Consider the following 25,568-nt stretch of genomic DNA (forward strand, 5'->3'; position numbering starts at 1 on the left):
ACTTTCCCTCCCTACCACAGACTTTTATTGGATGATAATATGTTGCCAGGCAGTCTTCAGTCTTTATCTTGCTGGACTTTCCTGCCTTACTTGAGGTTGTAGGCCAGTTCCTTCTTCCTGTCATTTGGAGACTACTCTCTTATGTTTTTCTTTTTTTTTTTTTTTGTTCTTTTCTAGGGCCGCACCCGTGGCATATGTAGGGGGTCTAATCAGAGCTGTAGCTGCCGGCCTATGCCAGAGCCTCAGCAACGTGGGAATCTGAGCCACGTCTGTGACTTACACCATAGCTCGCAGCAACGCCGGATCATTAACCCACTGAGCAAGGCCAGGGATCAAACCCGAAACCTCATGGTTCCTAGTTGGATTCGTTAACCACTGAGCCACAATGGGAACTCTCTTATGTTTTTCCTGTTTAACTATTCCTTCTCAGTCTTCTTTGAGTAGTTTTTCTTTCTCTACAGGTACTGTAAGCATTGGTTTTTTCCAGTTTTGTCTCTGTCCAATTGTGCTTTTTTTAACTCATGGCTAGAATTGCCACCTATATGCTGATGACTGTCATCAAACTGCTCCTAAGCTTTACATTCATAATTGTAAAAACCCAATGGCTCTCCCCAAGGTTCCTCATTTTCAATATGTCCTTACCAGAATTTATCAGTTTTGCTTCCTCACTTTTTTCTCACATTCCCTTTCTACATGCTAATGCCGTCATCCTTCAGGTGTCCCAAGATAGAATCCTGAGTGTTACTCTAGATTGCTTCTGCTTTCAGTCAAGCCTTATTCTACTGACTTTTCTTTCTAGATACTTCCCAGATTTAGCTCCACCTTTTCTTCTTATAATAGCAGTCTACTTTTTGCTTTCAGGTTAGTTCCATTCTCTACAGAACTGGTGAACTATATGAATTTTATCCGACTGTGTCCTGTTTCCTGTCAGCCTGGAGTTTGTCTTTGAATTGTATCTGACTGAATCCCTTCCTTATTATGTCAGAAGAAAACTTCTGTGACTTGGTCAATGACTGCCTTACTATTCCCCCCCTTGTGCGTTTTGTTATAGTAACGTGTAATTCTCCATATGTTTTATACGTCATTGCACTTTGAAACAAACTGTTATCTCTGCCTGGCATGCCCTGTCCCTTTTGCTTGGGTTAGCCTTTAAAATTTTATGCAGTCATCCTTTGTGTCTAGAACTCTTGTCTTCCATCCTGGGCTAAAGGTACATTACTGTGCCTCCAGTGTGACCATTGTACTGATCACATAATACTAAGGAGTATTTCTTTTTCTGTCCATGTCGACAGAGATTGTTCTATTCAGTGAAAAAAGTCTTCAGTGCCTAAAATAAAGTATTTGCTCAGTAATTTTTTTGATAGTGGGTGTCTAAAAATTATGTGTTATTAGAATCATCTATTTATGGGCTACTTTCTTTATTGTTGCTGACAATCTGAGCTAAACGTGGGGTTTATATTCTACATAGATAGATACGTGCTCAAAGAGTATAAATACATAATTTTTATCCCAGAGGAAAGAGTGCACTGCTGCTAAAAATATTTTAATGCTGGAGTCTAATGCCATTTAGCTTACCTGCTAATTTCAAATACTTAAATTTGAAATACTTAATTACCTCTTCCTTGCCCCTGCCTAAAATTTGTACGCATAATGTAATGTTCTATCATTGGAAGATACAGGAATTTTTTTTTTTGCCATATCTGTGGCATGTGGATGTTCCTGGGCTAGGGGACAAATTAGAACTGCAGCAGCTGCTCTATGCCACAGCATGGCAACACCAGATCTGAGCTGCATCTCTGATCTGTGCCGTAGCTTTAGGCAATGCTGGATCTTTAACCTACTGAGAGAGGCCAGGAATTGAACCCTCGTCCTCACAGACATTGTGTCAAGTTCTTAGCCTGCTGAGCCACAGTGGGAACTCTCAAAAATACAGGAATTTTCATATTTACTTTCTAGATTAGAATTGAAAATATTAGAATTATGAAAAATACCTTTGGGGAGTTCCCGTCGTGGCTCAGTGGTTAACGAATCCGACTAGGAACCAGGAGGTTGCGGGTTCCATCCCTGGCCTTGCTCAGTGGGTTAAGGGTCCGGCGTTGCCGTGAGCTGTGGTATAGGTCGCAGACGCGGCTTGGATCCCTCGTTGCTGTGGGTCTGGCGTAGGCCGGTGGCTACAGCTCCGATTCGACCCCTAGCCTGGGAACCTCCATATGCCGCGGGAGGGGCCCAAGAAATAGCAAAAAGACAAACAAACAAACAAACAAAACCTTTGGGTTTGTCTTACTTATTTGACCAGTGAAGTAATACTTGCCAATTTTTATTAGGAACTGGGTTGAAAAAAATGTGAAGATCTCGAGAAGTTGTCTCCTCAGGTTTCTTACCCATCTTTTATTTCTGAATTGCAGTTACAGATGTTGAGCTGAAACGACTGAAAGATGCCTTCAAGAGAACCTGTGGACTCTCCTATTACATGGGCCAGCACTGCTTCATCAGGGAAGTGCTTGGGGATGGAGTGCCTCCAAAAGTTGCTGAGGTAATCTTTATGTTCTAGGCTTGCCTTTTAGTCTTGAGAGCTCTCCTGGTCTTGACAGATTTAATCTTCTGTACAGTTAGTTTCCTTGCTGAGTAAGTAAACAGCTCTAGTTTTCAATATCAATATAACTGTGTTCTCAGAGGCCAAATGGAACTACTGCAGAGCTGCAGTTCTGCTTCTTGTGTTCTGAGCTTTTATAGCCACTGGTTGTAATCATGGGACCATGTATATGACTGGCTTGTTATTCTTATAAACTTTATCATTCTGACATATAATTTTTTATGTTGGGAGTTTTTTTTTGTTTTATGTTTTTTGTTTCTTCGCTTTTTAGGGCTGCACCTGTAGCATATGGAGGTTCCCAGGCTAGGGGTTGTATTGGAGCTGTAGCTGCCAATCTACGCCACAGCCACAGAAACAGCAACACAGGATCTAAGCTGTGTCTGCAACCTACACCATAGCTCCTGGCAATGCCGGATCCCTAACCCACTGAGCAAGGCCAGGGGTCAAACCCGCAACCTCATGGTTCCTAGTCGGATTCGTTAACCACTGAGCCACAACAGGAATTTCTGGAAGTTATTTTTATAAATTTTTGAGTTTAAAATTTTCCAATATAGTAAAATGTAATTAAATCAGTTTTCTTTTTTCGTCTTTGTTGTTGTTGTTGTTGTTGTTATTGTTGTTGTTGTTGCTATTTCTTGGGCCGCTCCCGCGGCATATGGAGGTTCCCAGGCTAGGGGTCGAATCGGAGCTGTAGCCACCGGCCTATGCCAGAGCCACAGCAACGCAGGATCCGAGCCGTGTCTGCAACCTACACCACAGCTCACGGCAACGCCGGATCATTAACCCACTGAGCAAGGGCAGGGACTGAACCCGCAACCTCATGGTTCGTAGTCAGATTCGTTAACCACTGCGCCACGACGGGAACTCCTAAATCAGTTTTCTACAATTAAATGTTGTATGTGAAACACTGGATTATTGTAACTTGTAAAGGCTTACTTAAATTGTACTAAATTTTTTTTGGTAGATGTAAAATAAGCTACGTTGATATAAATATCCCCTTTCTAACATTTAATTCACTATTTTATAGATATGTATGGAGATATGTTATTATGTCGTTCTAAAGGCGAAATGAGAATAAAATTAATAAAACTGAAAATTATCGTAAGAATTTTAAGCTTGGTGTGTTTCATAAAACTTCAGTTCGCCATTCCTAATTAATGACAGTTGTTATTTCTGACCTGTGCTGTGTATTTTTTTGAACCTTATGGCTTACATAATATGGAAATTACATTTATTGCTTTTTTGTGTGTTTTAATCTTTTTGGTGGGAATATATGTTGCATTAATTCTATTATATGTGTTCCTGTGCAAAGTTATATACTTTCTTGTTCAGTCATTATTTCAGATTTATGACAGAATTAGTTTTTTCCTAATACCGTTTATTGGGTTCTTTTTTTTCCCTCTGAATTCCTCTTCCTATTTTCTGTTTTATCTTTTTGTCTTAAATGCTACTATAATATAAAAATTTGAAATTTAGAATTTTTCATTTTAAGATATAACTAGGAGTTTAATGAGATAATATGTTGCTGGTTAGAGGAAGGGATTTAAACTGAATCCTTAGTAATTAAAACAAGATGCTTCCAAATTCAAATATATACTGACTTAAGCCTTTCTTTCCCCACAGCTTCTCTTCTTCCTTAAAGTCAAAACTGACAGATAGTGTAATTTGTGGTGCTGGGAAAACTTAGGTTAGAATATCGGACGTTGTTTTTGGATGAATAAGATTTACATGTGCACATCTACATACCTACAAACAGATATCCAATTAGGCCCTTGTTTCTTTGTGTCTTTTTGTTCTTGAGTTGTAAGAGTTTTTATATATTCTAGATACAAATCTCTTTTAAGATCCATGATTTGCAAATAATTTCTCCCATTCTGTAATTTCGCTCTCTTGATGGTGTTCTTTGAAACATAAAACCTTAAAAATTTGATAAAGTCTAGTTTACCTATTTTTCCTTTTATCACTTTTCTTTCTGGGGTTGTGTCCAGGAAACCATTGCCTAACCCAAGGTCACAAAGATTTGCTCTTCTGTTTCTTTCTAAGAATTGTAGTTCTTACCTTTAGGTCTCATCCATTTTGTGCTAATTTTTGTGTATGGTGTGATGAGTCCAACTTCATTCCTTTTTTTTTTAGTGGTAACTTTTACATATGTACTTTTGTTTGATTGTTTGTTTAGGGCCGCACTTGTGACATATGGAAGTTCCAGGATAGGGGCTGAATTGGAGTTGCAGCTGCTGGCCTATGCCATAGTCACAGCAACGAGGGATCTGAGCCATGTTTGTGACCTACATCGCAGATCATGGCAACCCCGGATCCTTAACCCACTGGGCGAGGCCAGAGATCAAACCTGCAACCTCATGGGTACTAGTTGGTTGAGCCATAACAGAAGTTTCCCAACTTCATTATTTTGAAAATAGTACTTTGGTTGGTAACAAGTACAAACTCCTACTGCTTGCTGCATGACAAGCCAGCAAATCAAAAGATGAGTTGTTGGGGCAAGGAGTAGTGACTTTATTTGGAAATCTAACAGACCGAGAAGGTAGTAGACTGGTGTCCCAAAGAACCATCTTATGTAAGTTAGAATTCAGGCCTCTTTTACATTAAAGGGGGAGAGGGTGTGGCTGGTTGTTGCAAGCTTCTTGGTGCCAAATCCTTTCCCAGTTCTTGAAAGCTGTCCATGTAGATCTGACCACAATATACCTACAAACTTCCTGTAAGAAAACTGTTTTTCTCTGTTCTGCAACTTTTTGTCTCTAAATGAATATAAAAGTGGTATACCTTTAAAGGTCAGAGCCTTGAGAGTGGCCTATCCTGTGTGTTTCAGGCTATAGGCAACATTCTTTTACAAAAGGAGCAGAGCCAGCATGACTATTCACAGGCGACAGAGTACAAAGGTTAGAGCTAAAGGAACACATTCAATATAGAATCAGGTGTTCTTTCCTGTTACAATCCTAGCACTGTTGGTTAAAAAGATTATTCTTTCCCATTGGATTGTCTTATCAGTCTTCTTGAAAATCAATTGACCATAAGCATAAGGTTTTATTTCTGGATTCTTGATTCCATTCCATTGATTTCTGTGTCTGTTCTTACATCAGTATCACATTGCCTTGATTATTCTAACTTTCTAATAAGTTTTAAAATCAGAAAGTGTCATTTCTCCAGCTTTCTTCTTTTTCTCTATTTGGGATCCCTTGCATTTACATGTGAATTTTAGGATCAGCTCTTCAATTTCTACAAAAGAAGCAACTGAGATTTTGATAGGAGTTGCATTTAATCAGTAGATTGATTTGGGAAGTATTGCCATTTTAACAACAGTTAAGTGTTCTGATTCATGAAATTAGAATGCCTTTCCATTTATTTAGATTTTTAATTTCTTTCAGTGATGTTTAAAGTTTTCAGTATACAAGTCAAATGTCCATCAACAGAACAAAATGTGGTATATCCATACAGTGGAATATTGTTAATAAAAAATGAAGTTTTCTGGTAATTCATGGATGAAACTCCAAAACATTTTATGTCAAAGAAGCCAAACACTAAAGACCTCATTTATTTATTTTTTTGTCCTTTTAGGGCCTCACCCACGGCATATGGAGGTATCCAGGCTAGGGGTCGAATCAGAACTGTTGCTGCCAGCCTACACCACAGCTCACAGCAGCACCAGATCCTTAAGCCACTGAGCAAGACCAGGGATCGAACCCGCAACCTCATGGTTCCTAGTTAATTCATTTCCACTGCGCCTCAATGGGAACTCCGCAAGACCTCATTTTTTTTTTTTTTTTGAATGCTTACTTTTTTATTTATAAAAAATATAAAAAAAATCACTTTTTATAATCAGGAAAAAGGTTTTAAATATTTGTCTTCTGAGAAGCAACCAAAGCTATTATCAGTGGAAAATTCATTGCCTTTAATACTAGAATTACTAAACATAGAAAATGAAGGAGTTCCTTTGTGGCTTAGTGGTTTAAGGATCTGGCATTGTCACTGCTGTGGCTCTGGTTACAGCTGTGGCATGGGTTTGATCCCTAGGTTCGGAACTTCCAAATGCCAGGAACATAGGGGAAAAAAAAAAAAGGAAATATAAAAGTAGGTTTCATGGTGGTTTCGAAATAAATGTACATAAGCAAAAAGTAATTAAAAAAGTGCAATTAGATGTATAAGGATAAATAAAAGGAGATGGGTTAGTTTTAATACCTAACTAGAGTCAATAACCTATCGTGGGAAGGACATCTAGTATCTTTTTTGTTATGCTTCTGTGGAAAAGTGTGGTTAAGAACCTCATATTTTTTTATTCCATTTGTATGAAATGGCTGGGATAGCCAAATCTATGGAGACAAGAAATAGATTAGTAGCACTTGTTAAAAAACGTTAGCTGATTTTTTTTTTTTTTTTTTAACTCGTATAGGAGCTGCATCTTCCTGCTGTTGTTTTAGAGGAATCTCTCCTTCTTGGGCTATCAGCTACAGATTGCCCTATTATCTCAACCCTTAGATAGGCTCAAGAAATATAATACAATAGTTAAATGGCTTGTTGTTGTTGTTGTTTTTAGTGAAACTGAAAGCACATATGTCTTGAATCCAGCTAGAACCCAGGTTGGGACTTGATCCCATGTGCTGGGACTAAAACCTAGCCAGAACTCAGACTGGGACTTGAACACACAATTTTTCACACCCCTGGTGTCTGGATTTACTGAGGTTCAGGTTCTTTGTGCCTCAGCCCAGAAGGAATTCAGTGAGAGACAAAGTGATAGGCAAGAAATAGATTTATTAAGATAGGACGAGGAATTCCTATCATGGCTCAGCTGAAACAAATCTGACTGGCATCTATAAAATGCAGTTTCAGTCCCTGGCTTTGCTCAGTGGATTAAGGATCCCGCCTTGCTGTGGCTGTGGCTGTAGGCCAGCAGCTACAGCTCCGATTCCACTGCTAACCTGGGAACCTCCATATGCTGTGTGCAGCCCTATTTAAAACAAAATGATTGGATGCTTGTGAGAGATGAAAGCAGCCAGGCAAGGAAGCTCTTCCTTCAGAATTAGGTGGGCTACAGTTTTATAATCCAAGGGGAGTGGGGGATGGGAAAAGACCATCTCTTCCTTCTTAGTAGCTCCTCCTTGGTATCGGGTAAGAGATTATTTGACCCTATAAGGTCAAACTAGGACTGTCACGGTGCTTATTCAAATCAGCAAAAGGGTGGTCCTTAAACTCCTGCCCTAGGCCTGAACCTGGATGCTGCAGTAATCTATGCCCGACCCAGTGACTTGAGGCATATCTCGCACCTCTGCTAGTCCAGTAAGCTTGCCTTGTTCTGATGGCTTTCTTGAGCAATTATTAACTTAGAGTGATCTCCCAAAGTCTCCCTAGGTTTCCCTCTCTATCCGTGGTCCCTTATTGGGACTTCCACAACTACCTGTGTAACTATCCTACTCCATCCCTATTGTTAAGAATGACATTCTTTCAGGCTTTCTGCAATTAAGGTGGAAGTAGAACTCTGTGAAGCATCATTTTTATGTCAATGTTTCATAAATTTCATTTCACCCGAAAGTGTTTAAAGAGTCTCTATCTTTTGGACTATCTGTTAAGAGTAATCACTGGCTAGAATAAAGCAACTCTTTTAGAAGGGCGATCTTAATTTTACTTGTGTGTGTGTTTTTTTCCAGCTGTTTAGGGCTGCACCAGCAGCATATGGAGATTCTCAGGCTAGGAGTCCAATAGGAGCTACAGCCACAGCAACGCAGGACCTGATCCAAGTCTTAGACCTACACCGTAGCTCACAGCAACACCATATTCTCAACCCACTGATCGAGGCCAGGGATGGAACCCACAACCTCATGGTTCCTAGTAAGATTCATTTCCGCTGTGCCGTGATGGGAACTCCAAGAATGATCTTAATTTTAAATTGTAAAATCCACCATGATAGTTTTAAATTTCAGTTTCATTGTAGTTAATACTTTTTGTGTGTTAGCATTAGCACAATATTAAACACAAATAGAAATTTTACAAATCCCTTTAGTAGATAGATTTTCTCACCTTTTGTGTGTACTTGGGAAAGGGAAAGAATTTATGAGTATGCTTCATCTTTGTAGAGTACAGTTATTTGCTGAAGGGGAAGGATACTGGTTTATAGTCTTTCTCTGTAACTAGAATCTGTATAATATCTGTAAGTCTTTATCTTAACTGTATCACTTGTTCACAGCGTAAATTCAGGCTAATTCTTTTTCTTTTTTTTTTTTTTTTGCTTTTTAGGGCCGCACCCACTGCATATGGAGGTTCCCAGGCTAAAGGCTGAATCAGAGTTGTAGCTGCTGGCCTACACCACAGCTCATGGCAACGCCGGATCCACTGAGCGGGGCCAGGGATCGAACCTGCATCCTCATGGATGCTAGTCAGATTTTTTAACTACTGAGCCACGATGGGAACTCCATGCTAATTCTTAAATTTAATTTTTTTTTTAGTATTTCTCTTTGTAAGACTAGACAAAAAAAAGATTCCAAGGGCTTTATTAGATGAAGATAGTAACAGATATCACTCTCCTAAAGTTACATATGGACTTTAAACAGATATGCATGATTGTCTTGATAGTTCTTAACTGACAAGTTTTATCCCAGAGCAATTTTTAGACAGTTTCAAAAACTATTGAAATAAAGAGTTTATAGTAGAAGAGCTGACATGTCATTAAGCATAATGGGTCTAGTGAACTCCTTGTATAAAACATTACATCAAGTATGTTACTTGAAGTACGAATGTTCTAAGTGGTATGTCAGATGTCAGAGAAGTTATCCACTTATATTAGTACTAAAAATACTCTTACAGGAGTTCCTGTCATGGCTCAGTGGTTAACGAATCTGACTAGGAACCATGAAGTTGCAGGTTCGATCCCTGGCCTTGCTCAGTAGGTTAAGGATCCCGAGTTGCTGTGGCTGTGGTGTAGGCCGGTGGCTATAGCTCCGATTAGACCCCTAGGCTGGGAACCTCCATATGCTGCGGGAGCGGCCCTAGAAAAGGCAAAAAGACAAAAAAAAACCAAAAAAAAACCTCTTATAGAAAATAACTTATGCGTAATCACTTGTTTTGAATACTTGGTATATGAAATAAGCTACTGTCATGACTGGTATGGTAAATTATAAAAATTATTGGTATCCTGGAGTTGCGGTGCAGTGGGTTAAAGGTCCAGCATTGTCACTGCACTGGTTTGGGTCACTGCTGTGGTGCACATTTGATCCCTGGCCTGGTCGCTTCCCCATGCTGCAAGTGTGGCCAGAAAAATTAATAAGTGGTATCCTTTTCAAAATTTTTCAAGTCATTCTTTTTTTTTTTTTTTTAATTGCATGGCTGCTCCTGTGGGGCAGGCCAGGGATTGAATCCAGTCCACAGCTGACACCTATGTTTTTTTTAACACACTGTACCAGACTGGGGAACCTCTGCAGCAACCCATGCCACTGTGATCTGATTCTTAACCCACTGTGCCATGGTGGGAGCTCCATTTTTCAAGTCATTCTTGATAAGATACTTCTATCCAATAGTATATTTATTAATTAGTATTGTAAGGTAAAATAAGGTGGGTTTAATTTAAAATTGAGTGTTAGAAACCTCTGCCAAAATTTAACTGTTAAAATTTAGCTGAGTTTGACTATAGATGTTGTGAATTTTATATAAAAAGATTTCTAAACGGTGGGGAAAGCAACTAACATTTTCTAAACTTGAGTGAATATAGAAGGGAGGCATATGCATTCTTATCCTTTTCCACGTGTCCATGGAATAAATATAGTTGTATTTTATTGAGTACCTACCTAATAAATTTCTACTTGTAGCAGAGGTGGAACAACTTTATGTTTGCCTTGTATATGGTACTTATCTTTTAAGACTCATCTTTTTTTTGGGGGCCGCATCTGTAGCACATGGAGGTTCCCAGGCTAGGGGTCTAATTGGAGCTGTAGCCGCTGGCCTGTGCCACAGCCACAGCAACACCAGATCCAAGCCACATCTGTAGCCTACACCACAGCTCATGGCAACAATGGATCCTTGACCCACTGAGCGAGGCCAGGGATCGAACCTGCAACTTCATGGTTCCTAGTCGGATTTGTTTCTACTGTGCCACAACGGGAACTCATTAAGACTCATCTTTGAATAGTATGAGTTATTATATTTGATATTTAGATTAAAATGTAGGGAGAAGAGTTGTATAACACAGTCAAACTTTAAGTATTTCCTGATTTTTATCGTTAAGTAATCAATAGGAAAATCCTTCCTTAATATACTTTTTTGTTTGTTTGTTTTGTTTTGTTTTTTAGGGCCGCATATGGAAGTTCCCTGGCTAGGGGTTGAATTGGAGCTGCAGCTGCTGGCCTACACCACAGCCACAGCAACAGGAGATCTGAGCTGCGTCTGTAACCTACGCCACAGCTCACGGCAGCGCTGGTCCTGATTGAGGCCTGGAATTGAACCTACATCCTCATGGATGCTCATCAGAGTTTGTAACCTGCTCAGCCACAACAGGAACTCCTTTAATATACTTCCTTGATGCTTTATTTTTTTATGAGTAGCTGATTAAAAATATGAAGAGGAAAGAATTTGTATTCAGAATCATTTATAGTTATAGCTTTAGGGTCCGCTTTTTCCTGCCTAGTTCTCTGCTAAGTTATAAGAGTATACAGAAGCACCTTTCTGAGAATCTGAGGTGTTGTCCCAAATAAGATATTATGGAAAATGATGGACTTAAAAAAATTGTTAGCTACATAATGGCTAATGTTATACTATATACATCATTGTAGTTTTGAATGCAAATATGTATAATATATAAATAATATAACCACATATATTATAGTTTCAAATATATAGCATTTTATAGTCATCAAAAATTGTGATTTTCGGATTAGTTTTGTAATTATGGCAGTCAGTTTGAGGATTTTCAGGATTGTGTTCTCAGAAAGTAAATGGTATGAGGAAACAGTGGTATATCCTCCTATGTTCACACAAACTAGTATAGGACAGGATGTTGTTCATTGAAAAATGTTTACGTATTAGTAGTAAAAATGAAGTCCTTAGTATAGCCCATCTTTTTTTTTTCTTTTTCAGCCGTACCCATGGCATATGGAAGTTCCCAGGCCAGGGATTGAATTTGAGCCACAGCTGTGGCAATGCCGGATCCTTAATCCACTGCATAGGGCTAGGAAATGAACCATTGCTAGAGACAGTGCTGGATCCTTTACCTGCTGTGCCATAGTGGGAACTCCATCTTTTTTTTTTTTTTGAATGGCATTATTCTTTAGTAAGCGTCTCATTTCAATTAAACTAAATATTTGTTGTAAAATGTCTATTTTTTTGTGAATGATTAAGTTTTTAGAAATGAACTCAAAATAATAATATATAGTAAGTGAGTTATAATGTATACGGTAATACGTATTACTGTATTTTCTTCCATATTAGTTAACTTTTCTCAGCAATATGTATTTAATAACTAATCCATGGGAATACGTTTTAAAGAAGTCTTGTCCTATATTTTTAGCTGTTAAAGCTAGATAATTGAAGTCGTTATGTTATTATTTTTCCTGAGAACTTGATACTAATACAGTGTATTTCTTCATTGGGCAGTCTTTCTTTGACATTCTTCCATTTAAAACAGAAGCATATTTGGAGCTCCTGCTGTGGTGCAACAGTATGGGCAGTGTTTCTGGAGCACCGTTATGCAGGTTCAATCCCTGGCCCAGCACAGGGGGTTAGGGATCTGGCTCTGGTGTGGGTTGCAAGTGCCGTAACGATCTGATCCCTGACCCAGGAATTCCATGTGCTGTGGGGCAGCCAAAAAGAAAGAAACAAAAATAGAAGCATATTAAAAATGTTCATTCTAAGAAGTTCCCATCATGGCTCAGTGGTTAATGAACCCAACTAGTATCCAAGAGGACAGGGGTTTGATCCCTGGCTTCGATCAGTGGGTTAAGGACCCAGCGTTGCTGTGAGCTGTGGTATAGGTTGCAGACATGGCTTGGATCCTGCGTTGCTGTAGCTGTGGTATAGGCCAGCAGCTACAGCTCCAATTCGACCCCTAGCCAGGGAACCTCCATATGCCACAGGTGTGGCCTTCAAAAGACAAAAAAAAAAATTGTTCATTCTATTCAATGTAAATATAGTAAGATGTTTTTCACAATGAGGATTTTCTTTTTACTGCTTTGTAAAATTATATTCAGTGGCTCAGTAAAAAGGAAGATCAAATGGGACATGCAACAACACAAGTGAATCTCAGAATCATTATGCTAAATGAAAGAATCCAAGTAAAAATAGACCACATGCTTATGATTCCAATCATATAAAATTCTAGAAAATGCAAAATCTATCTTGAAGCTTACCTAGAGACTGGGTCCTGGTGTTGGTGCAGGAAGAAAGGAGAGGGAGGGATAAATTACACAGGGACATGAAACTTCTGAGATGGTAGAAATGTTTGTTACTTGTTTTCTTGGTTGTGGTGATGGTTTCAGTGCTGTGATGTGACGTGACAAAACTGATGTATACTTTTAAGTATGCACAGTTTATTGTACTTCGTTTATTTAAGAACTTTGTAAAACAATTAGATGTACTTTTTGAGCTTATTAGAATGCTTATTCTACTTGGAAAAGCAAACTGGAAATATAAAAATTGACTATTGACAGATGTGTGATTTCCTTTTTAGTCTTTGTTAGGATACTTGGATCCTAGATCTAACTTTATTATATTTACTTCATGATTTTTTTCTTAGCCATTTACGTTCTGAGGCAATAGAACCTCCAAACTTTTCATGAGAATGGTTAGGAATTTAGGTATAGGACCAGTTTTACTATAATTCACAGAGTTTGCAGTGCGGTTAAATTGTGATGTTCTACTGTTGTCCTTGAGATCTGTCTGCACTGGAGCGGGGGAAGGATGTGGACTAGGTTAGGCTGGGAAAGTTGGGGCAGTGAAAGGAAGGAAATCCCAACGATAAATTTGGAACTCTCCTTTTTTTTTTTTTTAACCTGATTTAAAGTTATGAACTAAATTATGCTTTTAGAAAGTAAAAGTTAATGCAAGGAGATTCTAAAATGAGATCATTAATTGTAGAAGATCCAGGATAATTAGTTTCCAAGAAAAGTATGAATAATTAATAATGTAGTATAAGAACAGGCAAGGAAAGCTAGTTTTTAGAACAAGGATCCATGGATTCATATGTAGAACAGCAAAGAAAAAAGCTAGTCGGGAAATCTCCGTAGGCAGAATTTAGGGATACTAACTCCAAGGAGAACAATTTGGACTTGAAACTTAGTAGTTAGAACCTGCAGCCTTAAGAGCCTTCTTTCTTTAAGGCATCAGTGGGTTTAAGGAGAATTCAGTTTTTTCTTTGGGATGGGAGTGTATCAGCTACAGGGACATTTATTTGCTTTAAAGGAAGCTGGTGAGTAGAAGGGGAATTACAACTCAGAACTTCAAATAAACTGTTTAATTATGTTAAACCAAGGCCAAGCCAAGGATATACCAATAGTTTACCTTAACAATGTCTAGGATTCTGTAGCTTATGCTGAGTCTCTCTTGTTGTGCTTTTCTCAGAGATGATAAAAGAGAGTACAGATTGAATCTCAAGACTTACTGTCCAGTGTGGTAGTAGCAGGAAGTTACCTGAAATAGAGGTAGTAATCTGGTTTGTTCACTCAGTCCTGGGATTAGGACTGAGTATCAGATACAATAAGTAGTGTACAGGGATATTCTGGGTGTTTTGTTTAGGCATGACTCCTTTGCTTTTGGACTTGGGGAAAGGAGAGAAGTAATAAGGAGTAAGCTGACAGGATAGTAATCTATGGAAATAAAATTAATTTCTATCTCTTAGTACAACCTGTGAATATAACCAGACTTATTTTCATAAAACTTGGTAAGTCTGGGAGTTCCTCTTGTGGCTTAGCAGGTTAAGGATGTGATGTTGTTTCTTTGAGGATGCACGTTTAGTCTCTGGCCTCACTCATGGCTTAAGGACCTGGGTCACACATGCAGATTGGATCTGGTATTGCCATGGTTGTGGTATAGACCAGAAGCTGCAGCTCCTAGCCTGGAGCTTCCATATGCTGTAGGTGCAGCTGTAAAAAAGAAGAAAAAAAAAAAAACTTGGTTAAGTTTGTTTTTGGGAGACAGGACTTATAGACTATTCTATACTATGTACATGAACTTTTCTTTGGTGATTCTTTGGGGAAGAGAAAGGCATCTTACAGAGTATTTCATACTGATGTCCAAGAATCCCATGTCACCTACCACAAGTATTAAGTCCCAATAGAATGAGAAAATAAACCATGGTATCAAACATGGGCCTTAAATCAAGTTACAAGAGCAGATGGTCTGACATGTAGGCTTTGATTTATTATTGATCTGTGACTAGTGGGAAATGTAATACTACTCTTCCCCACCTAAAATCCACAGTGATTAAATATATTAGTTTTTTTTTTCTTTCATATAAAATAATTTTAAAACTAGGTATTCTAGGGAGTAAATGAAAGCTGCCCTTTGTCATTAGGGACCCAGATCCCATTTCATGAAAAAATCCTTCTGGAAGTCTGCCTGTTGACTTTGATTTGTATCTCATTGGCTATCTCCAGTTGCAAGAGACTCTAGAAAATGAAAAAAAATGTAAGTTTGAAGAGGTTGATATCTTGGGAAAAATTGGGGTTCTGTTACTAGAAAGAAAAGAAATTGCAATAAATGTTTTACTTATATTGTTTACATTGACTTACAATGTTCTTTTGGCTCTGATTGCTTCATATTCCATGTTTTATACTTGTGTTTACTTATCAATTGGTTTAAAAGAAATAGGTAATGTGTGCTTATGGCACACTGAAACTTATAGAAGAGTTTTAAGTGAAAAGTAAGACTTCTGTATTTTATCTCCACTAGCTAGAGTCCTTTCCCAGCAGCAACCAATTACTTATTTTGCAAGTAAAGTTTTAAAATTATTATTATTAAGGAGTTCCCATTGTGCACAGTGGAAACAAATCCAACTAGGAACCATGAAGTTTCGGCTTCAATCCCTGACCTTGATTAGTGGGTTAAGGATCTGACATTGCCGTGAGCTGTGGTGTAGGTTGCAGACACCTAGGTGTAGGCTGGCGGTTGCAGCTCCGAGTGGACCCCTAGCCTGGGAACCTCCATATGCCTCGGGTGCGGCCCTAGAAAAGACAAAAAAAATAAAATTATCATCATTATTATTATTACTATTGATTTTTTAAGGGCTGCACCCGCAGCTTATGGGAGATTCCCAGGCTAGGGGTTGAATCAGAGCTGTAGCCACTGGCCTGCACCTGAGCCATAGCAATGCAGGATCTGAGCAGAAGCTGCGACCTACACCACAGCTCACAGCAATGCCAGATCCTTATTCCTCGGAGCGGGCCTAGAAAAAGGCAAAAAGACTGAAAAAAAAATTAATTAATTTAAAAAAATACTGTTCTTTACTGCTAGTTCTTTTTTTTTTTTTTTTTTTTGCCCTTTCTAGGGCTGCTCCCACAGCACATGGAGATTCCCAGGCTAGGGGTCTAATTGGAGCTTTAGCTGCCAGCCTACGCCACAGCTCATGGCAATGCCAGATCCTTAAGCCACTGAGCAAGGCCAGGGATCAAACCTGCAACTTCATGGTTCCTAGTCAGATTCGTTAACCACTGCGCCACGACGGGAACTCCTCTTTACTGCTAATTCTTTAAAAAAAAAGCTTTTTCAGTGCTGCACCCGCGATATATGGAGGTTCCCAGGCTAGGGGTTGAATCGGAGCTACAGCTGCCGGCCTTCGCCACAGCCATAGCAATGCCAGATCCAAGCCGCATCTGCAACCTACACCACAGCTCACAGCAATGCCGGATCCTTAACCTGCTGAGCCAGGCCAGGGATTGATTCTGCGTCCTTATGGATGCTAGTCAGATTCGTTCCCACTGTGCCATGATGGGAACGCCTAAAAAAAAAAAAAAAATTTTTTTTTTGGGTCTTTTTCAGGGCTGCGCCCATGGCATATGGAGGTTCCCAGGCTAGGGGTCTAATCAGAGCTGTAACCACCGGACTACGCCAGAGCCATAGCAACGTGGGATCCAAGCTGTGTCTGTGACCTACACCACAGCTCATGGCAATGCCGGATCCTTAACCCATTGAGCGAGGCTGGGATCCAACCCTCAACCTTGGTTTGTTAACCACTGTGCCACAATGGGCACTCCAAAATTTTTTTTATTATAGTTGGTTTACAATATTCTCTGCATATCTGCTGTATAGCAAAGTGACCCAGTTATATATACATTCTTTTTCTCACTTTATCTTCCTTTTACTGCTAATTCTTTTTTTTTTTTTTTTTTTTTTGGCCAAACCCTGTGGCGTATGGAGTTCTCAGGCCAGGGATCTGAGCTGTACCTGTGGCAATGCCGGATCCTTAACCCACTGTGCTAGGGTGGGGATTGAACCTTCATCCCAGTGCTCTCAAGATGCCGCTGATCCTATTGCACCACAGCTCGAACTCCTACTGCTAATTCTTCATTTTAGATTTTATTCTTTGCTTTCCATCTGTAGAAGATATGTAGCATTATTATACACTCTGTTCCACGTCTTTCTAACACAATTGTGTAACAATCCTTGGTTAAATTAGTATTTGTTCTTTACAGTATTATGACTATGTAAATATTTTCTATAACATGGTGTATAATTATTTTATTTTTCTTAATTTTTTGTCTTTTCCTGGAATTATAAGTTTCCCTATTTTTAAAAAATTGAGGTATAATTGATTTACAATATTTTATAAATTTCAGTTGTTCAACATGGTGATTCACAATTTTTAAGATTATACTCCATTTGCAGTTATAAAATATTGGCTTATTTTTTCATTTGCTTAGTTTTCATACCTGTGGCTAAATCATTGTATAACGTCCAACAGCTTTTTAGTATAATTTTCTGTGAAAGAATGGTTAATTTTTTATACTGATCCTTCTGAATGTCTTTTTAGCTTAAGTATTTTAGCTGTAATGGACACATACATGTATGCATCTCATATATTACCTTATATCTGTCTATATATGTATCTATATATCAGGGTATCTTTGCATCCTTTATTATTCCACGAATTTTTATGCTTTTTGGCGTTCTTTTTCCCAGCCGTGAGATATGAAAACTCTGATGCAGGGTTTACTTAGTAAGTTTTCCTTATTTTCTATTGAAATAATGTGGAACATCAAGACAAACTATAGGAGATGAATTGAGGGTGGATTTTAATCACACCATTTGCTTGTTGTTAAATTAGCATTGATAACAACAATGGGAATATACTAGATATAAAATTCCATCTGTGCAAAGCAGCTGACTTCAGAGGAAGAAATCAGTTTTAAGAATTGGGTTTTGTTTGTTTGTTTTGCCTCATGTGAAATAAGCTGAGGTACTCTTTAAAATCTCCGAAAATGTGTTTTTGTTTTTCCCTGATCCCAGGTAGAGTTTAGCTTTGTAAATAGTTTGTAACTTAAAAATTGGTTTATAGTTGGCTCTGTTCACAGAAATTAGTAGTAGGCTAAATAATTTTAAGTTATTTGTATGAGTGGCAACTTTAATAGTATTCCAACTCTGAAGAATAATTTCTTCATTAATTTCCAAATGACAGAACCAGTAAAGGTATTTTGACATTTATACAGAAAACTATACTAGTATATAATGCCTCACATTAAGATAGGTTCCGAATTTGGAGTTTCTGTCGTGGCTCAGCAGTTAACGAACCTGATTAGCATCCATGCAGGTTCGGGTTCGATCCCTGCCTCGCTCAGTGGGTTAAGGATCTGGCATTGCTGTGAGCTGTGGTGTATGCCAGCAGCTACAGCTCCCTTTTGACCCTTAGCCTGGGAACCTCCATATGCTGTGGGTGCAGCCCTAAAAGGACAAAAAAAAAAAAAAAAGATTTGCTCTGAATCTGATTTTTTCCCACTTTTGCTCTTTTTTTGTAGTTATATTTGATCTTCAAAATTTTAGATTAGGAATAAAAAATGGTTTATAGGAGCAGTCTTCAGAAAGGTATTAAATCAACTTTATTCTGTGTATTTCTTTGCTTTAAATGAAAAAGTGGTGTTTTTTTTTTCTTCTTGCAGCTATTTCCCTAACAGTTTCCTAATTATTGAGATATAATACATGCTATTCAGTTTACCCATTTAAAGAAAAATGGTTCCTGTGTTATATTGCCGTCCCCAACTTTTTTTTTTTTTTTTTTTTGGTTTTGCCTGCAGCATGCGAAAGTTCCTGGGCCAGGGGTCATACCTGCTCCATAGCAGTAGTAGTTACGGTGCCGGATTCTTAACCCTCTGAACCACCAGGGAGTTCCATTTAAAGTACACAGTTGATGGCTTTTAGTTTGTTCACAGAGTTGTGCTACCATCACCACAATTAATGTTTCCCCCCCCAAAAAGAAGCTTTGATGTCTCCATCCCCTCCTCTGTATAAGCTAACTAATACACTAATTACTTTCCATCTTTATAGATTACCTATTCTAGACATTTCGTATAAGTGGAATCACATTATATATGGTCTTCTGAAACTGGCTTCTTTTGGCGTAGGTGAATGTTGAAAATATTATGCTGTGTTGCAGCATATATCACTTCATTCCTTTTAATTGAATAATATTTCTTTGATGAATATATCACGTTTTGTTTATCCATCAATCAATTGATGGGTAGTTGGGTTCTTTTCACTTTTGGGCTGTGATAAATAATGATGCTGTGAACATTCACGTGCATTTGTGTGGACGAGTGTTTTCACCTCCCTTATATATATAAACCTTGTATAGAAGTTCTGGGTCTTCTGGTTACTGCATTTAACCTTTCGAGGAACTGCCAGAGTGTTCTCTAAAGCGGCTGCACCATTTTACATTACCACCAACAGTGTGTGAGGGTTCCAGTTTCTCTATGTCTTTGCCATCCTTCTTCTTATCTGTTTGATTATAGTCATTCTAACGGGTGTAAAGTGGTATCTCATTGTGTGTGTGTGTGGTTTTGATGTGTATTCCCCTGAATTATGGTATGCTGAAATAAAGTTTTGAATTTTTAAAGAAGAGTATTTGAAAATCTCCAACTGGGAGTTCCCATCGTGGCTCAGTGGTTAACGAATCCAGCTAGAAACTATGAGGTTGCGGGTTTCATCCATGGCCTTGCTCAGTGGGTTGAGGATCTGGCGTTGCCGTGAGCTGTGGTGTAGGTCACAGATGTGGCTCGGATCCCGCATTGCTGTGGCTGTGGTGTAGGCCTGTGGCTACAGCTCCAATTGGACCCCTAGCCTGGGAATCTCCATATGCCGAGGGAGCAGCCCTAGAAAAGGCAAAAAGACAAAAAAAAAAAAAGAAAGAAAATCTCCAACTGTTCAGGTATCTTGATTAAATATATTAGTGGATCTGAAACATATAGTAAAGGTTTATGCAGTCTGTGGTGTACATATATATGGGAATTTGTGTTTGGCTTAATTGGCTCAAGCCATTTCAGAGCACTTAATAATTTGAGGTTTTCTGTATTTCAGCAGTAAATATCTTAAAAGATTTAAAGTAATAATCATTCACCAAATTTAATGTTCATGTAAAGGACTTAATCTACATTTTATATGGTGGTTCTATAAAACCAATTCCAGGACTGGAACTCAGGGACTATCTCCTCTTTTTTGAACCCAAATCAGTTAATTTTTATGTTTTCCAATCTTGATCCTTTCTTGAAATTCTGCTTTTTTAAATCCATTTTTTGCAATATCTATTAATTTCATATAAATAAAATTTTGTGAAGATTTACTAATACAGAGGACCAAGAAAAAACTCCGTTGGATTTTAAATCGGTTATAACATACATTATTCTTGGTATGTAGTATGATACTTAATAATTTCATTTCTCTAAGAGCAGTATTTTATTTTATTGTCTTTTTAGGGTTGCACCCGAGGCTTATGGAAATTCCCAGGTCCAATCCAAGCCTCATCTTCAACCAACACCACAGCTCATGGCAACGCCGGGTCCTTAACCCACTGAGTGAGGCCAGGGATCGAACCCTCGTCCTCATGGATACTGGTCAGATTCGTTACTGCTGAGTCACAACAGGAACTCCTTTAGGAGCAGTATTTTAAACAAAAAAAATTTTGATTTAGTTCTACCCATCTCACTTCAAATAAATAGTATGTTGGAGTTCCTGTCATGATTTAGCAGTAACAAGCCTGACTATTATCCATGAGGATGAGGGTTCCATCTATGGCCTTGCCTAGTGGGTTAAGGATCCAGCATTGCCTTGAGCTGTGGTGTAGGTGGCAGAGGGCTCGGATCCTGCATTGCTGTGGCTGTGGTGTAGGCTGGCAGCTGCAGCTCCAATTCAACCCCTAGCCTGGGAACTTTCATATGCTGCAGGTGCAGCCCTAAAAAGACAATAAATAAATAAATAAATAAATAAATAAATAAATAAATAAATAAATGGTATGTTGTGTCTCAAGATATATTAGCACATCTTGTAAAACGGTGGGCTTTTTTTTTTTTGTACCTCCTAGTCAGATTTCACCTAACTTTTTTTCTTATTTTCATAAGGAGTTATATTTTGATACTGTTGGTTTATTAACTTTATTCAGTAGTCCTCAAGTGCCAGCTATAGACCCTTTATCAAAAAGGGGTGACTAAAGTTGTGACGAAATTTCAATACAATGTCTCTTTCACTTAGTTTCACTAGAGTTATGAAGAAAGCCATAACTAATAGACTAAGAGTTGGTTTTCACAAGGAGTTGCCATTCCTAAAAGAGGAGCTTGTTTTCCCATGTTTCCAATTAGTCAATCTAGGGAAGTAAATTTTTTTGTTTGTTTTGCATGTTTATTTTTGTTTTAAACTTATTGGAGTGTAGTTGATTTAAAATATTGTATTAGTTTCAGGTATACAGCAAAGTGTACCTTTTTTCCCCGTATAGATTATTACAAACTATTGAGTAGATTTCCCTGTGCTGTACAGTTGGTTCTTATTAAATATTTATTTTATACGATAGTGTGTGTATGTTATTCCCATCCTCCTAATTCATAGTTTTCTCTATGGTAACCCTAAGATTGGTTTTGAAATCTGTTTGTTTCTGTTTTATAAATAAGTTCTTTTTTATCATTTTTAAATTTGATTCCATATATAAGTGATGTCATGATTTTTGTCTTTGTCTGTTTGACTTAATTCACTCAGTATGATAATCTCTAGGCTCATCCATGTTGCTGTAAATGGCATTATTTCATTTTTGCCTATCACTGAGTAATATTCCATTCTATATATGTACCACATCTTCTTTTTCTATGCCTCTGTTGATGGGCATTTAGGTTGCTTCCATGTCTTTGCTATTGTAAATAGTGCTGCAGTGAACATTGGAGTGCATGTATCTTTCTGAATTAAGGTTTTCTCCAAATACATGCCCAGGAGTGGGATTGCTGGATCATTGCTTTTTTTTTCAATTCTAATATTTCCATTTGGTTTCTATACTGAGACTTTCCATCTTTCCATTTAAAAGTGGTTATTCTCATTTCTTTGGGCATTTTTATCATGGCTGCTCCAAAGTCCTTGATAAGTTTAATATCTGTCTTGTGTAGTTGTTGATGCCTATTGATTGTAACTTCCTAATTGAATGGAATTAGGAGAATTGTAAAGAATGAGGAGACTTTCCTGGTTCTTTATATGCTGAGTAATTTTGGATTATATTCTTAACGTTTTTAGTATTATGTTAAGAGATACTGAGTCTTTAAATCCTGTGGAGATATTAAGTCAATCCTCTCTATCCCTGGGTTTCCCACCTGAGGATTCAATCAACTGTGGGTCAAAAACATTTGGAGAAAAATTTCCAGAAAGCCCCCAAAAAACAAAACTTTAATTTGTCACTGGCTGGCAACTATTAAACAGCCTTTACATTGTATTAGCTATTATAAGGAATATAGAGATGATTTAAAATATAGGAGTTCCTGTTGTGGCTCAGCGGGTTAAGAACCCGACATAGTGTCTGTGAGGATGCAGGTTCAATCCGTGGCCTCACTCAATGGGATATGGATCCAAAGTTGCTGTAAGCTGCAGTACAGGTCACAGATGTGGCTTGGATCTGGTGTTGTCGTGGCTGTGGTGTAAGCCTGCAGCTGCAGCTCTGATTCAACCCCTAGTCCGGGAACTCCCATAGGCCGCAGGTGCAGCCATAAGAAGAAAAAAAGTATATGAGAGGATTTCATAGGTTATAGGCAAATACTATTCTATTTTATCGAGGGACATGAGCATCCACAGATTTTGGTATCTGCCAGGGTCCTGGGAAACAATCCTGTGTAGGTACCAAGGGCCAACTATATATTTGTTTTTATCAGGTCATGGATTTTGATGGTTTAAGGCTACACGTTCCAGCCAGTCTTTATTTGGTTGTTTCAGTGAAGTTTTTACAGCCTTTGCAGTACTGTTTGGATCTGTCCCACATGTGCACCCACCCAGTGGCCAGTCTTAAACCTGGGGATTGATTTGTCCTGAATTTGCTATGTTGTTTAGGTTCGGATCTATACCGTCTAGAGGCAGAGACCCATGTATGTGCAGTTAGGAGACAAACCCAGGAGCTCAGAAACAACTTTCCTGAATTCCTTCCTCCTCTCATATCCTTCCCTTTCCCTGAGCTCCCATTTTTAGTCCTCCTATCAGGTGCTTTAGTTACCCTACTGTGCTACATACTTCCCGCTGCTGTGCCTGTGTCTGCGCCAAGCCTTAGGACAGTAGAGAGAGGAATAAAAAACAGTGTGGGTTTGTCTCACGCTCTTTAGACCATAGCTACTCTGATTGGAGAGTGTGATAGGCTGAATAATTGGACTCCCAAATCTCCAGGTCCTAATGCCTGGAACCTACGGGTGTCTGTGGAATTGTGGCAGTAAATGTACATATTCTAAAGTGTCACGTTTATTACTTATTGCTTTATCTGAAAATATTTTTATTTCTTTAATTAAGGAGATCTTCCTTGACTACTGGAGATAGGTTTTTAAATTTTTGTATTCTTGGTTTTTAAATCTGTTTGAGATTTTCAGCAGTGATCACTCTGAAAATTTATTGGGTGAATGGCATTGTTCTAATGATGATAGTGAAGATATCTATAACTTTCCTGTTTTATTTTATAAAGAGTATTCTAGCTGCCCTTGTGATTTATAAAATAAAATCCAGCTGTTGACACAGTGTTGGTCACACCCTCATACAAGTCTAGTTGGGTTTTGATTTTCCTGTTTCTCATAGAGATATACAGTATTTGCCTAATAGTTGAGTGGTTTGGTGTTTAGGTCCGTATGGTGTTTGGGCCAAAGTTTGTTGGTGAGGGCAGGAACTGAAATGAGTTTTGAAAAAGCTTACTGTGAGCATTCCTGGCTCTTAGTTGGAAAGGTAGGTCAAGCTAACAACTGTCTATTACTGTTGTTTGCTCATTTCTTATCCTAGTGGGAAGGAAATCACTGTGAAGGTAGTTCTCAGAAGAGCCTGCTTACTGCAGCCTTTACATTTAAGTCAGGAATGATACATGCTAGATCTAAGCTTTCTCCATCTCAGGGGACTTTTAAAAATCTAAGAGAATAAGTCCTCCTTCAAAACCAAGACACTTTTAATGAGCTGAAGAAGATAGAGAGTAAGGAAGCAAATTAAGCACATATATCAGAAGATGTATACATCAATATTTGATTAAGTTCAACAAAATGTTGGTGTCAAGAAAGCCCAATTAAGTTGTTCCTTCCTTACTGTCTTCCTTACCTCATTTGATCCCTGGCACATAGATGATATATTTATTATGATGGGTATAATTTTTGTTACTTATTTGGCTTTATGAATAATTTTGTTTCCTCTTTTTAATCAGAAAAGTGTTATTTTTATTTTGTTTTGTTTTCAGATTATGTTGTAAATGTGTAGAGCTGTGTGGAATGTTTCCTTTTGGTCATGCGCCTTTGGGAGAAAAACTAGCTATTAAAGCTAGTAGTAGGAAGAAAATATTATTTAGAATACTTTTCATGTAGAATTTTTCCTAAAAATTCTGTGGTACATTTACTCAAATATTTGGAAGGTCTGTTCATCTTAAATTTTTTTTTATGTCTTTTTAGGGCCACCCCTGCGGCATATGGAAGTTCCCAGGCCAGGGGTCGAATTGGCGCTACAGCTGCTAGCCTATGCCACAGCCACAGCAGTGCCAGGTCCAAGCCACCTCTGCAACCTACACCACAGGCTCATGGCAATGCCAGATCCTTAACCCACTGAGAAAGGCCAGAAGTGGAACCCACCTCCTCTTGGTTACTAGTTGGGTTTGTACCCCTGAGCCACAACGGGAACTCCCCATCCTATATTTTTTTAATTGAAACTTTTTATTAAGCTAAATACTGATATTTTTCTTTGAAAGATAATAGGATATTTATTTAATATCTTTCAACTCCAAAGAGATACACTACCTGAATTTATCATTAGTTTGTTTCTCTGCTAGATCATTTAAGAGCATCATGTTATATGGCAAAGGTTGTTAGTTTAATCTTTCTATGGATAGTTTTAGCTAAACCCAAAACTAGCCAGATCATACTTGTATAGAATAACACAGTTTACAAATGTTATAGGAGGTACAAATAAAAATAATTTGTTTATTTGAAACCAGACCTTTCCCTCAGAGCTAATACATGACTATGAGAGACTTTATTGATTATTGATTAATATTATATGCAAGTTACTTTATTAGCTGCTTTACAAATATGTCATTTAGTATTTTGAACAACCACATTATGCTACTAATGGGGGTGTTAACTTTGAATACTTGGTTAAGATTGTGTTTGTCTAGTAAATTCACAAATTTTCATCTATTCATTTAAATTATATGACATTTGGGAGTTCCCGTCGTGGCTCAGTGGTTAACGAATTCAACTAGGAACCATGAGGTTGCGGGTTCCATCCCTGGCCTTGCTCAGTGGGTTAAGGATCTGGTGTTGCCGTGAGCTGTGGTGTAGGTCGCAGATGCGGCTTTGATCCTGTGTTGCTGTGG

The 25,568-nt window shown here is 38.3% G+C and overlaps 1 protein-coding gene across 2 annotated transcripts in view; it reads left to right on the plus strand.

The window, feature by feature from the left end:
• Positions 1-25,568, plus strand: part of USP32 (ubiquitin specific peptidase 32) — a 216,698-nt gene that overhangs the window by 52,656 nt on the left and 138,474 nt on the right. For both annotated transcript variants that reach the window (XM_047759224.1, XM_047759225.1), the window contains exon 2: positions 2,406-2,533. In XM_047759224.1, the coding sequence (XP_047615180.1) occupies positions 2,406-2,533 (128 nt within the window). The remainder of the gene's footprint in view (positions 1-2,405; positions 2,534-25,568) is intronic.

Source organism: Phacochoerus africanus, chromosome 14, assembly GCF_016906955.1.
Source record: "Phacochoerus africanus isolate WHEZ1 chromosome 14, ROS_Pafr_v1, whole genome shotgun sequence".
NCBI classification, from domain to species: Eukaryota; Metazoa; Chordata; class Mammalia; order Artiodactyla; family Suidae; genus Phacochoerus; species Phacochoerus africanus.